We start from the raw sequence: 13,607 nt of genomic DNA, 5'->3' as shown, positions 1-13,607 counted from the left end.
TCCAAATGACAGGCTATTCATGAAACTGTATTAAATATTAAAACTAAATTTTGTTTTTCTAGCCATACTGTTAAAGTTTTGTTAATCCTCAAGTCTTCTGCTATCATGCTCAAAATAACCCTAAAACATACACAGAAAATTATACCATCACCCCGAAACAGACTTAAATCTAATTATATCAATACAATATATTGGTAATGCTTTTTAGCAGACTGCAATCAGATGAAATACTGAAATGTTCCTTCAGTATTTTTAGGACATCAGTGCTGAGCAATAGACATTTAAAAATCTGTTAATCAATATGCTAGGTGTTTGCAACATACCAATGGAAAGCTAGAAAGACCGCAGAGAGCACTACAATCACTTCATTAACAATGCATCGAAATATCCTCCAGTATAAGAGAAATTTTAAGGAACCATATATATATATATACATATATATATGTTTTTTTTAAACTTTCAGTCTCTACAACTTGAGTTCTGATTTTAACAAGAATGGGAATTCCCACCTTTCAATCTCCCATCAAAACTAGGATTAGTTGCAACTTTAAGACCAGGATGTGGCAAAAGGAAGCAACCAAGATTTGAGAAACAATTGTGAATGTGCTTCCTTACATTCTGCAGCTCTTCATGTTGATTCTGTTTTACCTGGAGGTAGAAGGTGACAGGGTAAAGGAGCAAACGAGAAAAACAAATTTTTTTTTAAGTACACACACATACTCATAGGCATGCACAGTAATTCAAATGCTACTCCAGATGGGTGTTTTTTGACAATATAAAATTTTATTAAAGACCCATTTCTAACCATTTGGTAAGACCCACCTCCTCTCCTAAACCAAGAGATTTTTTTCCCCTGTTAGCTACCCAAAGTGAAAGTGAAAGTCTGACTGGCTCATTGAGACCCCATGCATTATACAGTCCATGGAATTCTCTAGACAGAATATTGAAGTAAGTAGCCTTTCCCTTCTCCAGGGGATCTTCCCAACCCAGGCAGGAATCACCCATGTCTCCCACACTGCAGGCGGATTCTTCACCAGCTGAGTCACAAGGGAAGCCCATTAGCTACCAAGGATATGAATAAATACAAATAATAATTAATCATAATATCTAACACCAGAACAACAGGTGTGACTGTGATTTCTAAACCCGTCTTTAAAGTACTTATAATGGCAAAGAGAAAGCAAAGTACTAATCCACCTATAAATAAAAAGGTCAGCCAATGAGCAAAACAGATAAGGTGAAAAACACCAGTGTAGTCTAAAGAACTTTAAAAATTCCAAAGAACCTTAAGATTTCAGCACTCATTCCAAATGATTATTTATGACATATGCTAGTCATCAGTTTTTTGCAGAAGAGAAACCGCTATGTATTTTCTGGAAAAATATACCAAAGTTACATTTTTAATAACTACTTATCCCAATATAATTCACATATTCCCTCCTAAACTCATCTCAAAAACCATTCTAAAATACATGTACTATTAGTAATCAACAAAACCTGGAAACTACCCGAATCTCCACTGAGAGTAGAATGGAAAAACTATTGTTATTCTTACAATGGAATACTGAATATCAATGAGAATAAGTGAACTAAACTACATGCAACAATATGAACTAATCTCAGAAACGTAATACTGGGCAAAAGAAACTGGACACAAAAGAATACATACCATGTGTGAATTCTTTCATAAAAAGTCCAAAAACAAAGCCTCCTGAAGGTCTGAACAGCAATGAAGGGTTTGGGGACTAGAGGGAGTTAGTACACAGAGGTGGGTGCTTCTGGGTTGTTATATGGCTATGCTCAATTTGCACAAATTCATCAAGGTGCATACTTATGGTCTGTGTACTTTTCTGTATCAATTTAATAATGTATTTAAAAACCCATTTGTCTTTGAAGTCATAATTCTGAATTTAGTTAGTATGCCTAATGTACTTCATGTCAATTTCTTCTAACAAACCAAAGAAAATGCTGATGAATGAAAATCTTTGACAGTCTAGAAATGCCTTTCATATAATCTAAGAATAAGGATTTGGTTTTAATCTCAGTTTAGGATTAAGAAAAATTATATTATACCCTCAATCTTTGAATAAGGTTGCAAAACTAAATGCATCCTTTCCACAGGGAACAGACAAAAGTTTATTACCCCAAAGAAAGAAAACTCCTATTTATGAATAAAGGGATTTTTATGTATCTTTTGCGGATGTCAGTAGGTGGGTAGTATTTGACCTTAGGGTTTCCATGGGAGGATACTTCTAGGAATAAAGGATCATGGTGGTGAGTTTATTTTCCAGTACTGCCTTGGTGAGGCATTTTGCATGGGTCAGAACAAGAATCTCGATATTTGGGTCCTATTACAGTTACCAATAATTTGTTAAATGACCAAAGGCAAGTTACTTTTCTGGGTTCCAGTTTTGAGGTATGTGTGGAACTGTAGTGTTGGGGAAGACTCTTGAGAGTCCCTTGGACTGCAAGGAGATCAAACCAGTCCATCCTAAAGATCAGTCCTGGGTGTTCATTGGAAGGACTGATGTTGAAGCTGAAACTCTAATACTTTGGCCACCTGATGTGAAGAGCTTACTCATTTGAAAAGACCCTGATGCTGGGAAAGATTGAGGGCAGGAGAAGGGGACAGTGGAGGATGAGATGGTTGGATGGCACCACTGACTCAATGGACATGGGTTTGGGTGGACTCCAGGAGTTGGTGATAGACAAGGAGGCCTGACGTGCTGCGGTTCATGGGGGTCACAGTCGGACACGACTGAGCGACTGAATTGAACTGTGTATAAATGCTATGCTATAAATGTTTCAGATCCCTTTTCTAGCTCTCTGTATGCTGCCACTCTATGAGACAATATTCCTTGGAAAGAAAGTCTCACATCATTTGCGTTCAATGCATGCACACTAGATTACCCAGCCTGTCTCAAATGTTCAGAAGCTCAGCTGGGCCAGAAAGAGACATGCATGCAATCTGAACAGACCAAAAGGTTGGTCTACTTCAAACTCTTATCCTGTGAATACTGATTTATTGAAATGTCCCTTCAGTATGTCTCTGGAGAGAAATATCTGTTCCTTAATTTCTATTCAAGGGCATTTCTACTGTCCTCTTTCACAGGAGTGCTACCAATTTACACCTCATCAATTGCGTATGGGGTTACCTAGGTTAACCAGGGATACTCAATTTGTCCTGATCACACTTAGACATTGATCTAGGCAGCAGTCCAGGCAGCCCACTCCTTCACCTGACTTGGTGCTTATGCTCGCCTATCTCAGAAATAGGGACTTACCTGCAATCTCTTTTCAAGGAATTGTTTGCCACCTTCCAAACCATATGAATGTTCATAAGGATAACTCCAGTCTCGAATCAAAAACATTAATGTCTACAGAAAAAAGGAAAAACATAGACTATTTCTTATAAAATTTTACCAAAAATTACTACCTTAACAACTGAAGCATCCCTTACTCCCCAGAAACAATCCTTATCAAAAGTTATAGCAACCAAAATGGTTTACTACTACTCATAGTTATATCAAGAGCCTACTACATAAACCAGTAACACTCCCAACTCCTATACCAAGAATCTACATCCACTTGAGAAACTTACTGTATATATTATCACCACAAGCAATAACACAGGGATTTTTAAGAAGAAACAAAAGACGTATCAGGGTATACAGATCATAATTTTAAGCCAAGATTGTATAATTTAAAGACCAAATAATTCACAGAATTTTTTATTTTTACATGCTTACATTTCTCAATTCAGCATTATTGATGCTTTGGGTCAGATAATTCTTAGCTGTACACACTTGTCCTATGTATTACAGGATGTTGAACAGTATGTCTGGTCTCTAAAAACTAAATACCAATGGTATTAACTTCCTCCCCAAAACTGTGACAACCTAAAATGTCTCCAAATGTCTCCAAATATCAGCAAATGCCCTCTGGGTGGCAAAATTACCCCAGTTCAGAAAAACAGATATAGGCCAAATAGAGTAAATTTTATCATATACAAAAAATGACACCATAATCTGTCCAAATATTTCATAAAAGTGATCACTTGAGCCAGACAAGACTGAGGCTGAATTAGTGTAAATCCACTAACAGTAAGAACCACCAGTGACGCTTTCATATCAGGGAAGACTTCACACACAGATGAGCAAACAGGGTTGAGTCATTCTCACCTACTATAACACAACTAATCAAGTAATACGATGTCAACTTATAAACCACTTATTTCAAAGAAGAAACTATCTGAAATTAGCTTTGTTTTCTTCTTTTAAATCTCTGTAATGTTAAGACTCCAAAGAAGCAAGCAGAACATATGCTTCTCAAATAACTCCCCCCAGATTAATTTCTGACTTAATATTCTGCATTTAGCATTTAAAGGTAATGAAAAAACATGGAGGAGAGATATAATAAACTCTGAAACTTTTCTATGAATCAAAAATGAACAATAACAGGTCTAATTTCAACTAGTAATATACTCCCCCCACACACACACAACCAATAATATGGCAGTAGTTTATGATGTATACAAGAAGTTTACATGACTATCTCAACTCTGGGAATTAACACTTAATTAAGAGAAATGTTATTAACTTCTTTAAGTAAAAATTCTAAGAATCAATCTATAATCATTTGTTCTATTTCCTTTCTTGTAAATTGCTACTGTTAAGTTGGTGATGACTCTACCATAAATTAGTTTCAATTCCGCTGGATCTGTTGCTAAAAATAAGTTTGGCATAATGTTCTTATATCTTCAGAAATACAAGATAACAGCTTTTCATAGATAAATTTATTTTAATGATAAAATACTTAATTTACCTGAAATGGTTTCTGGTAGATTTCTTCCATTGCAAGTCTGCCGTATTCTGTAAATAACTATTAAATCAAATTATTTAAAATAATGCCCCCAAAGACGTTGAAAGAAGACATCTGTAAAGCTGTTCTATATCAGACCACTAGATGTCAGGGCCTTTAAAATCATTTGAAAGCCAAGCATTTAATTTTTAAGACCAAGTATACATTAAAATTTCTTTTAGTTAAGAAGTCATGTATCTGTTTAAAATCATGTAACAGTCAATCTTCATACAATATTATAGATTACTGGTGTAAAGTAACAATAATGTAGGAATTAAATTTTCAATACTTTGGCATACACTCTTTGAGACATACATACTTGCAAGTGTTGAAGATCATCTTCCTGAATATTTTGAGACAAATTATATACCTGTTAAAACAGAATTTGGTTTTCATTAGTGCTTTACTTTGAATACCCAGCTGTGTATAACTTTGCTTCTGGAAATGAAGGCTATTTTATACCTGAACACATATGAATGACTCGATCATTATCTTAACTAGTGATGAAAAGGATTTCTTCTTTCCTAACTGTAAAACACTAAGTGGGGAGCAGTGGTGGTAAACTATGTAAAAATCAGGAATACATGCATATGGGGCCAAGAAAGCAGCAGACTTTTTTTTTAAGTATATGCAGTATACTTATATTGTACGTTTACATACTTACACTTATGTAGTAAGTTTCTTTAATGTTACGCCATGATTTGTCTTTTTTTCTTAAGTATAGGATTTCCTGAACTATTTTTCTAAGTGAATGAATGTGAAGGGCATAGTTCTACAAAGATCAAATTCCTCCTTGGAGCATTCACAATATATAGTTTATAGTTACTCATGGGTGCCTCAACTACCATTGACTCTAATATGATTATCTTTTTACTTAAGCAAACTCAGTCTAAATAACAGGAATATTTTACCAGACTGTAGTAGCTGTTTAAAAAAACAAAAAACAAAAAACACAACATACACAACAGTAGGTGGCACTCTTGCCCTTTTCACAAATTTTTAGGAGGCTTTGCAAGCCACACAGGCCAGAGCTGATGATGGTAAATTAAGTAAGAATAAATATCAAATCGGCTAAGTTTTCAAACTGAATACAATGACATATAATTTCTTGTATGGTAAGCCACTTCAGTCATGTCCGATTCTGTGTGATCCTATCAACTATAGCCCGCCAGGCTCCTCTGTCCATGGGATTCTCCAGGCAAGAATACTGGAGTGGGTTGCCACTCCAGTTGTCCTCTCCACGGGATCTTCCTAACCCAGGGATTGAATCCGGTCTCCTGCACTGCAGGCAGACTCTTTACCATATGAGCCACCAGAGAAGGTCTTATAATTTCTTAAGTAATTTCTTAAGTGCCTTTGGTTGGATTTTTTTTGCCTGTTTGAAAGAACTGCCATTATATGAAAAAAAAAAAGCTAAAAAATTGCTAATTTAAATACTGATTATATTTGAAAAGTAGCTTTTCAAAAGAATTATATTGTACATTTTATAGCTTCTTTATTTGAAAATTACTAATGTTTCTGCACATATTTTTGAAGGAATGTGAAAAATGCAGTTATCAAAAACAGAATTTTAGAACCAGGAGGAGCATTGAGGAGCATCTGACCCTAACTTTGTATTGTCCATGAGTAAAACTGAGACCCTTTGGGTCCAGTTTGGGTCCAGAATCCTGTTTGCTGAGAAACATGGAGAACTCATGGCTCTTGACCCCTTTTCTCTCCTCAGTCCCCAAGTCTGAGGAAGAAGCATTCAGCAGTCCATTGGGAGATGGACCAATGTGACCTGGCATTCTGGAAGTGGAATGGTTTGGGTTGGGGCAGGGGAAAGGTAAGAAGAACTGGGTTTGAGACCTAATATCTATGGAGCATCATTCAGGGTACCTTCTGAAACCATTATACCCTAGAATGGAGCTGCAAGTACCTCATCCATGCAGAATTTTAGAGACTTTGCAAAAATTCTGTAAAGTGCCAGTGGCCAATGGGAATTAAAGGGATGTGTCTTGGGACTGGAGCTGTGCTTAGGGAGGAGAATGAACAGTCAGACTTGACTGCCTACCCACCATGCAGGCTTCTGAGTGGATGCAGGCAGCACCCCAGTGCCCCAAAATCCCACCATTAGGGATTGCTCCTTTTTGTGAGAGGGGCATGAAAGGCATTTGGAGAAGGAAATGGCAACCCTCTCCAGCATTCTTGCCTGGAGAATTCCATGGACAGAGGACCAGGGCAGGCTACAGTCCATGGGGTCACAAAGAGTCAGACACAACCGAGTGACTATCACTCACTCAAGCACTCGCAAGAGAGAAACTGGAGAGAAGATACACTAGGTCCAGTCCTTCTGAATCAGATCTTTTACCAGATCACCTAGGCCACCAAAGGAGAAAAGTAGTAGGTGTCCATAGTTGCAGCCTCTGCTAAGAAATAACATATCTAAGAAAATAGGGTTACTCCAAATAGAGAACAATCTATTCTAACCGCAAAAAAGTGCTGATCCAACTTAACCACTTGGAGGTCAAGAAAATAAACAGCCACTATAAGCCAGCAAACTTAAAATGATTTTCTCAGCTAATTCCAAACAGGTACTTAAAAAGGAATTAATGATTGAGGTGATTAAACTCTATTTAAACTTAAAAACTGAGAGCATGACCAACCTATTCTCACTGATATGGACCTTAGCATTTAAAAAATAGGCCCAGATCCTTTCATTGTCAGGGCCAGATTATAAACAGCAGAGAAAAGATTTGTTTACTGTAGATCATTAGTACTTAGTATACTATGTTGTACTCGTATACCACACTGTACTTAACAAGATGCTCAACAATTATTTTTTGAAAAAATAAATGACAAAGGGATCAGTCTGTCATTAGCCTATCAATCATATAACTTATGTAATAAGAAAGGACAGAAATCCGGCCTCAAGAATCAGGAAAGAAGTAATAATAAAAAATAATTTCAGGGACTTCCCTGCAAATTCAGTGATTAAGACTCTGTGCTCCCAAGGCAGAGGGAATGGGTTCGATCCCTGATTAGGGAACTAAGATCCCACGTGCCGGTCAGTGCGGCCTTAAAAAACAACAAAAAATTAATCTTTTTGATTATTTAGTTTACAAAGCGCTTTTTTATGCATTATCGCATTCGGATTTCATTTCTGACTGCACACAAAATCACATTATGAGACAGTCAAGCAAAGCTAGAATTTTCATTTTACAATAAGAAAATGGCTTTACGTTTCCAAAATTAGGCCTCTCACTATCATAAAGTTAAATAAACAACAGAACGCCACAGTATAAGTTTTAGGACAGAGAGCTTATAATTAAAGCAAGTCAGAGAGTCAGCTAATCTGAAGGGCTATAATGTGATAATACAAACACAAAAATGTGGCTTCTGGTTGCCTCAGGAAAATGGCAGTTGTGCCACCCTGTAAAATCGGAAAAAAAAAGTAGAACAAATAGGAAAAGAGAGATTCTAAGGGTCCCCAATAACATCATTTAGTTTATAGAGACAGGTATCTCCATCGCTATAATAAAAAGAAGCCCCTTCTCTTTTATCTCGTAATAATATCCACAAGTTGTTTCCACTGACAGCTAGATACTTCGAATTGAGGAAGGAGAAGGGAACTTTAATCGAGGCTAGTCGTACACTCCAGACACCAAGGGAAAGCACAGAAGCCAAGGCACTGTGACGGCATCACCTATAGTCTCTCATCAGTAGGAAATATTTCTTGCCTCAGGAGAGGCACATACTCTTTAAAATATTTGCAAATATGTATCTTGAAACATCACCACCAGCTGGACCTAACCACCATACTTCAATAATTCTTTTTTCAGCCAGAGAAGTATCGACCACAGATGAGCCCATAAAAGGGAAAGTAAAAAAATACAAAATGACCTGTGGTGGTTTAATTCAGTCCAATCAGTCTACATTATACAGAAAAAAGATGGCCTAGCTCAAAGAGACTAGAACTTGACACAACACCAAACATAACTAGGGTATAGCATAAGTGAAAAAAGAAAAGAATTTTACTCCTTTCTAAGTGGAAACAGGTGCTATCCTAGATTATATAAACATCACTTAGGTTTCCTAAGTTAAATATGACCCTAGTTTATTATATAAACATACCTCCATTCATTCAAATAATCAAGTACTAGTTGCCATGCACATCAAGTAGAAAACTAAATTTAATTACTTGGTTTTGCTGTTTGGTCAATTTAGCCAAAAAATAAAAATACACTCTACATTTTACTGTATCTGGCAGCCACAGTATCAACTGAATATCCTTGAGTTCAATTAAGGATAATATACAATAATATATACTCCTTAAAAAAAAAAGAGCATTGATGCTACAACAAAATACCAAAGACACTGGCTACTGGTTCACTGCTTCCCCGCTAAGCACTTAAAAGTACGAAATTTCACATTGTAAGCCCAGACAGCAAGCACAGAAACGTAAGTGAGCAATAAGAAATGTAAATAGTTTCTCTAATTTTAGTCCTTCTTTTCTTCCATCAAATAGCATTCTGAGGAAAAGCAAAGGTATTAGAGTTATGTGAACTGATCATGCTAGAGCATCCCTGTGTCTCACCTGAACAGAACTAGTCATGGTGCTCAGAGCAAACACTGTGGCACAATCCTTGATAGTTGACTGGCTGTCAAAGGCACCCTGGGTATCCATTAGCAGCACAGCCACCTAGGAATTTAAAAGTTTGAAATACTAAGTAAAAACTCACCAACAGTGATTTATGAGAGTCAAATATAAAACGGTTACCATAAATATCAGTAATTAAGTCAAGAAAAGTACATATCTCACACATTTTGACATAATAGTCCACATGTTTAAGTTATCAGATAATAAGAGTTCTGTGTTGTTTTGCTCAAGAAATAAGGAAGAAAAAACAGTAAAAAAAAAACAAAACTATAAAAAGAATTTTACTTTTGTTCCATTAGGTCTCTCAATCACAAATACTTCATTCCAGACTTGTATGCCTGTTGTTTCTCTTTCGCAACCACCTCGCCATGTAAAGCCAGTCAATGGTTCATTGTTTCCACCAATCCAACTCTGAGAATCCTGTTGAAATCAAGCATAAATATAAAATAAAACACACAAAAATAAGAACTCAAAAGGAATGTAGGAAATCACCCAATCTTTACAACATTGTAAATCAACTACACTTCAATAAAAATTTTAGGAAAAAAAGAAAGAAATCATCCACTCCTTATTTTATAGATAAGGCCGGTACATCCAGGGAGATAAAATATACTGTAACATTAAACAAGCAGTTACAAAAACGGTCCCAAATCCCACATCCTTCACAGAGGGACCTGAACCTTCTCAAATCTGCTCACATTTTCACACTCTAGGCTTCTAGATAAGTGGGGTCACACCCACTTTTCCCACTTTGGAAAGACTTCCTATGTTCAAAATCATAAAAATAGGATACCAGCTATTTTGACACCTCCTTCTACAAAACCAAGTTCCAGACAGAATGACTGTCAAAACAGCACTGCTCTCTTAGAATAGCTTATACTAAAATGTTTTCACACTGCCTTAATTTTCTCTTCAAAAAACATCAACTTTAAAAATAACCACAAGACTTGTATAAAATCTGATTCAAACAATCCAACTATAAGTCTTTTTCAAAACCAAAAGGGAAATCTGAATCCACACTGGGTATTGTATTAGATGGTGCTAAGCTGGGGTAAAGATGACTGTGTGACATAATAATGGCTCTGAGGTTGTAATAATAATAATAATAATAATAATAATAAAGCCTTATCTAGTTACAGCAAATAAATAAGTAAAAGGGCAGAGAGGAAAACAGATGAAATAAGACCAGGAAAATGTGGGTGGGTACACTGGAGTTCATTATACGCTACTATTTTGGGGTATATTTAAATTTTTCTATAATAAAATGTTTCAGCACATACATTACGGGACTAAACTGTTGTAATATTATAAAATTATATGAAATTTAATATACCATAAGCTAATTTATCTAGAAAATTAAATCTGGAATGATAAATGAGTTAACTTTGACATATATTAAGAGCCCTCTACTTTAAGTATATTTAAAGCCCATATACCCTTTTCTCAAAGTACCACCCCTCATAGGAAAAATTCCTTTGTTTCAGAAATACTTCTAATAAGCTTTACTATATAGTCCAAAATAGATAACAAAGCTCCAATTAGGGGTGGAGAAAGATGTGTAAGGTGGACTTAATGAGGAAAAGGCGGGAGAAAAAAGTGTTGCCCAAATTATCACTACTTAATATGAAGATCAGTCTTAAACATCAGTAGGCTTCCCTGGTGGCTCAGATGGTAAAACACAAACCATCTATAATTATTATTCCACAAAACTCCATCCCCAGTAGTTACCAATCCTATCACTTACAAAATTCTCTTGGACTCTCTTCTTCACTTTCAGTATCTTCAACTTAAGACCCTCATCCTCTGTTGGCCACAAGGCTGACACATGGTACAACTCTATTTATACTATATACTACAGACTTGTGCTTCCAGAAGCACCCTTCACAGGGATCAGAAGATTAACAGTACACCCTAAATAAGCCCAATTATAGTCTTGCACTAACTATAGTTTTTAGATGCTCCAAATCACCTTGAACCTCCCTGCTGTACCCTCCAACCCATCCTTCCCAACTGTCACTTAATGTTCTCAACAAGAAACCTAAAATCATGCCATGGTCCCACTAAAAAGCCATCTGTGGCTCCCCATTTCTTTACAGGACCATCTGGAGACCTGTTGTATACAATCCACCTTTACATTCCCTATCTCTGCTCCTAAAGTACCCCCAGCACATACACACATCTTCCAGTTTGTCCCACAACAAAAAAGGTCAATATTCCCAAATACATAGGTTGCTTAGCATCGCTATGCCTTTGCTCCATCTGGTCTCAGCCTAGACTGAGCGGGTGGTCAGGAAAAGAAACTCCAACTTTTCTGAACTCTTAAAGCCTATTACTGACACTTCAGGTGGCTCCCTTTAAATGGCTTTGCACTGCAGTGTAAGGGTAAGTATTGCGAGCACAGGTTATAAACTCCATCTGATTTACAAAACTGTTTCTACCAAAGTGCCTTCCTTATTCTACGTTCTCACACGTAGTACCTCATTCCCCAACAATGGCAAACTGATATTTAATGAACTGATTCAACCTACACAAGTAACTTAAAAGAATTTATCCTATTAGAGAAATCTGCTTTTATTCTACATATTACTTAATTTTACTTATTTTTTTTCCCCTATCTCTTCTATGAGAATTTAAGTTCCATGAAGAAAAAAGTTTCTGTCATTTTTTTCCTCTCAAAACACAGGATAGTATCCCCAGAACACAGAATAGTGCCTGGCTCGCAGTAGGTGCTCAAAATATTTGCTCAATAAATACATTAAATTTTTTTAATTATTAAGCTTCAACATGTTCCTTTTTGCACATGGGTAAGAGAGATGGAAGAAATAAAATCCTTTCAATCACTGCTAGAAACAATACATGAATAAGAGAGTAAAGCTAAATTTTAAAAAGTATAGATGACTGAAATCATAGGCTAAGTAAGATGCTTGTTAACCTTACTATCTCCAAAAGAACTTTAAAAAGAACTGGTGTCTCATTAACAAAAGATGTACTAACTATGTATTACTCTTCTTGGTTTACCCTGTAATGGAGATGTTTACTGCATTGCTAGTGTTCAGCCACTAAGTCGCCCAACTCTTTGTGACTCCACCCACTACAGCACATCAGGTTTCCCTGTCCCTCACTATCTCCTGGACTTTGCTCAAACTGATGTCATTGGGTTGGTGATGCCATTCAACCGTCTCATCCTCTGTTGCCCACTTCTTCTCCTGCCCTCAGTCTTTCCCAGCATCAGAGTCTCTTCCAATGAGTCAGCTCTTCACATCAGATCGATGCAAGTACTGGAGCTCCAGCTTCACCATTAGTCCTTCAATGAACGTTCAGGGTTGATTTCCTTTAGGACTGACTGGTTTGACTCCTTGCTCTTCAAGGGATCTTCTCCATCACCACAGTTCGAAAGCATCAATTCTTCAGCGCTCAACTGCAGCCTGCCAGGCTCCTCTGTCCATGTAATTCTCCAGGCAAGATTACCATTTCCCCTCTAGGGTATCTTCCCAACCCAGGGATCAAACCTGGGTCTCCCACACTGCCGGCAGGTCCTTTACTGTTTGAGCCACCACAGCTTTGACTATACGGACCTTTGTCGGCAAAGTGATGTCTCTGTTTTTTAATACACTATCTAGGTTTGTCATAGCTTTCCTTCCAAGGAGCAAGCATCTTTTAATTTCATGGCTGCAATTACCATCTGCAGTGATTTTGGAGCCTAAGAAAATAAAGTCTGTCAATATTTCCACTTTTTCCCCATCTATTTGCCATGAAGTGATGGGACTGGATGCCATGATTTACTTTTTTGAATGCTGAGTTTTAAGCCAGCTTTTTTACTCTTCTCTTTCACCCTCATCAAGAGGCTCTTTAGGTCCTCTTAGCTTTCTGCCATTAGAGTGATATCATCTGCATATCTGAAGTTGTGGATATTTCTCCTGGCAATCTAGATTCCAGCTTGTGTGCTTCCTTCAGCCCGCATTTCTCATGATGCACTCTGAATAGAAATAAGCAAGGTGACAATATACAGCCTTGACATATTCCTTCCCTAATTCTGAACTGGCCCATTATTCCACATCCAGTTCTAACTGTTGTTTCTTGACCTGTACACAGGTTTCTCAGGAGGCAG

General features: G+C 36.9%; 1 protein-coding gene across 5 annotated transcripts in view; it reads right to left on the bottom strand.

The window, feature by feature from the left end:
• The window catches only part of ATL2 (atlastin GTPase 2), a 69,750-nt gene that overhangs the window by 7,575 nt on the left and 48,568 nt on the right, over positions 1-13,607 (bottom strand). For all 5 annotated transcript variants that reach the window (XM_015094430.3, XM_027966920.2, XM_012173507.4 and 2 more), the window contains 6 exons: positions 9,785-9,919; positions 9,437-9,541; positions 5,180-5,230; positions 4,825-4,881; positions 3,285-3,377; positions 510-648 (listed from right to left, as the gene is read on the bottom strand). In XM_015094430.3, coding sequence (XP_014949916.2) covers positions 510-648; positions 3,285-3,377; positions 4,825-4,881; positions 5,180-5,230; positions 9,437-9,541; positions 9,785-9,919 — 580 coding nt within the window. The remainder of the gene's footprint in view (positions 1-509; positions 649-3,284; positions 3,378-4,824; positions 4,882-5,179; positions 5,231-9,436; positions 9,542-9,784; positions 9,920-13,607) is intronic.

Source organism: Ovis aries, chromosome 3 (genome assembly GCF_016772045.2).
Source record: "Ovis aries strain OAR_USU_Benz2616 breed Rambouillet chromosome 3, ARS-UI_Ramb_v3.0, whole genome shotgun sequence".
Lineage (NCBI taxonomy): Eukaryota > Metazoa > Chordata > Mammalia > Artiodactyla > Bovidae > Ovis > Ovis aries.
Note: the sequence above shows the minus strand (reverse complement) of the source record. Positions and strands in the feature narration are given on the sequence as shown.